Below are 2,500 nucleotides of genomic sequence, written 5' to 3' on the forward strand. Positions count from 1 at the left end.
AGAGTCGTAGTAGGCCTGATGGGGGACACCCGCCGAGCACGCCCCCAAAACTGCCAGAGCAACCTGGAAGAGTTTCCCAGGTCATGGAGGAATGAAGTAAATGTAGGAATTATGTACTGAGTTGATCGTGATATTTATATCTTTAACCAAGAAGCTTGAAAAACTGATTGTAATACAGATCTTTGGTAGTATATATATATATATATATATATATATATATATATATATATATATATATATATATATATATATATATATATATATATATATATATATATATATATATATATATATATATATATATATAGATCAGTAGCGATACCAAAGGAAAATGACAGGCTGAAGGTGAGCAACAGTACCAAGCACTTTCTCCTGTTTATTCAGGCATCGTTGGGGCACGAAAAAATGAAGTCACGTGCATTTACTGTGATTTTTTAAGCATATATATATAGTATATATTATATACATGTGTGTATGTGTGATTGCAAGGATTAAAAATAAATAGTAGCTATCGACAAGTTCAAAATATGAGAAACTTTCTGTGTGAGGAAACCCTTACGAGGCATCTTTTCGAGAGAATGGACGCCGATTTAAAAACCTTGAAATCCAAAATGAAAAGACATGAAAGCAACAGAATCTAAAAGTTTAGGATAAGATTTAAAATTACATCACTTGAGAGCAAAACCAAAGAAAAGGTCAGATGGCGAGAACGTCCTACCAAGATCTTCATGGTTGCTTAGTGTGTTGAATAAACCTTCCAGTTGCACTGCCATGAATGTCAATTGGTCTTTGTTTTATATACTGTCAAAATCTTAACCCCCAACCCCCAACCTTCGCCTCCAGTCTGGACACTGACCAAGAATGACTCTCAAATAATAGCTTGCCATCTTACGGCTCAAAAGCAAGATGGCTTGTATCGAACACATACAAATATCGTCACTAGATGGCAGCACGTGATGTCGAAACAAACAGACAAAAGGGCTCATCCCAACTCGAATCGAATTTCGACTTAGTTTTCAGGAAATGTTGATAAAAAAGTGAGGTCAAGAGAGCGCAAGATGTTATAAAAATAACTTTTAAAGAGTTTTGAAGAAATTCTGGATGACTGACTTCGCACCAGTGGCGCTGAACGAGTGGGCAATTCATCGTGAGTTTTATCATTCAAACGATCATTCAGCTTTTGCTTTCAAGCTACTTTAACGTACTTAGTTGCACGTAAATTTTGATTGAATGATTTCGTCACGCTGACAGCGTTATTATTATTGCTATTGCCGTTTGATCAGAACGTGGGACAAGTATTGTCAAAAAAGCCAAAATTCTAGTTCTCGATTATGTAATTGCTTGAGTCCATAAGTCCATAAAGAGAGAAATAAAGGTGTTAAAAATAATGTTTGAGTATTTAAAGAATTAGCTTTTCAAAAAAGAACTTATTTCTCATAAGAAATGTCTTGCGAACAAAGTTTTGGGATTTTTTAAAAAATCCTATTTTCTGACAAACTTTGTTATACATGAGTCAATTTAAATTCAAAGTATATGCAACATTGTCCTTAAATAATTGTCTACTGAAAGAGCAGAAAACTTCAAAAGTTTCTCCAGGTATTGTTTTGTTTGTTTGTATGGTGTTTTTACACTGCATGGAACAAGTGGTCATTCAGCAACGGGACCAACGGCTTTACGTGACTTCCGAACCACGTCGAGAGTGAACTTCTATCACCAGAAATACACATCTCTAACCCCTCAGTGGATTGCCCGAGAATCAAACTCGGTGCCAGCGAGGCGGCAGGCCAAGACCATACCGATCACGCCACTGAGGCGCTATTCTCCAGGTAATAACGAGCACAAACGCATTTCGTGTTTACACATTCAATACCATTCTCCCCTTAATGGTAGCCCACGCCTATTACATCTGGCAATGTTCAATCGCAAGACAACCCTCACAGGTCATAAATAAATTTTTTTTCAAAGACACTTTACTACAGGGAATCAACATATAAAATGCATATTCATCTCTATAGAGATTTTATACATAATATATGTATACGAGTATATATAGATATATATATATTTATATATATATATATATAATATATATATATATATATATATATATAATAATAATATAATAATATATAATATATATAATATATCATCTAACACAACTAGGGGTGAATCTCACGATAACAGAAATCTGATTCATACGAAGACCAGACCTCACATTGACGTGCTGTGACGTCATGTCACTTCTAGGGAGTACTACATGCATTTGAGACACGCCTTACAACGTAGAAAAGATTCTCCCCCCCCCCCCCCCCCCACCCCCCCCCCCCCCCCCCCCCCAAAAAAAAAAAAAAAAACCCACCCTTAATTCAAAACTCTCTCTCTCTCTCTCTCTCTCTCTCTCTCTCTCTCTCTCTCTCTTTAGTGTCCTGTGTCTTGTCTGCAAAGCGAGAGAGAAGCGAACAGGTATAATCAGAGATGACGATAACGGTACAACTGCGCA

At 36.4% G+C, this 2,500-nt stretch overlaps 1 protein-coding gene across 1 annotated transcript in view; it reads right to left on the minus strand.

Moving 5' to 3' along the window:
- The window catches only part of LOC135199725 (uncharacterized), an 8,364-nt gene that overhangs the window by 935 nt on the left and 4,929 nt on the right, over window positions 1–2,500 (minus strand). The window contains exons 4-5 of the mRNA XM_064227880.1: window positions 719–735; window positions 1–63 (exon numbers count right to left, since the gene is read on the minus strand). The exon at window positions 1–63 is cut by the window's left edge and continues 935 nt beyond it. Of these exons, the coding sequence (XP_064083950.1) occupies window positions 1–63; window positions 719–735 (80 nt within the window). The remainder of the gene's footprint in view (window positions 64–718; window positions 736–2,500) is intronic.

The sequence above is a fragment of the Macrobrachium nipponense genome, chromosome 26 (assembly GCF_015104395.2).
Source record: "Macrobrachium nipponense isolate FS-2020 chromosome 26, ASM1510439v2, whole genome shotgun sequence".
Taxonomy (NCBI): domain Eukaryota; kingdom Metazoa; phylum Arthropoda; class Malacostraca; order Decapoda; family Palaemonidae; genus Macrobrachium; species Macrobrachium nipponense.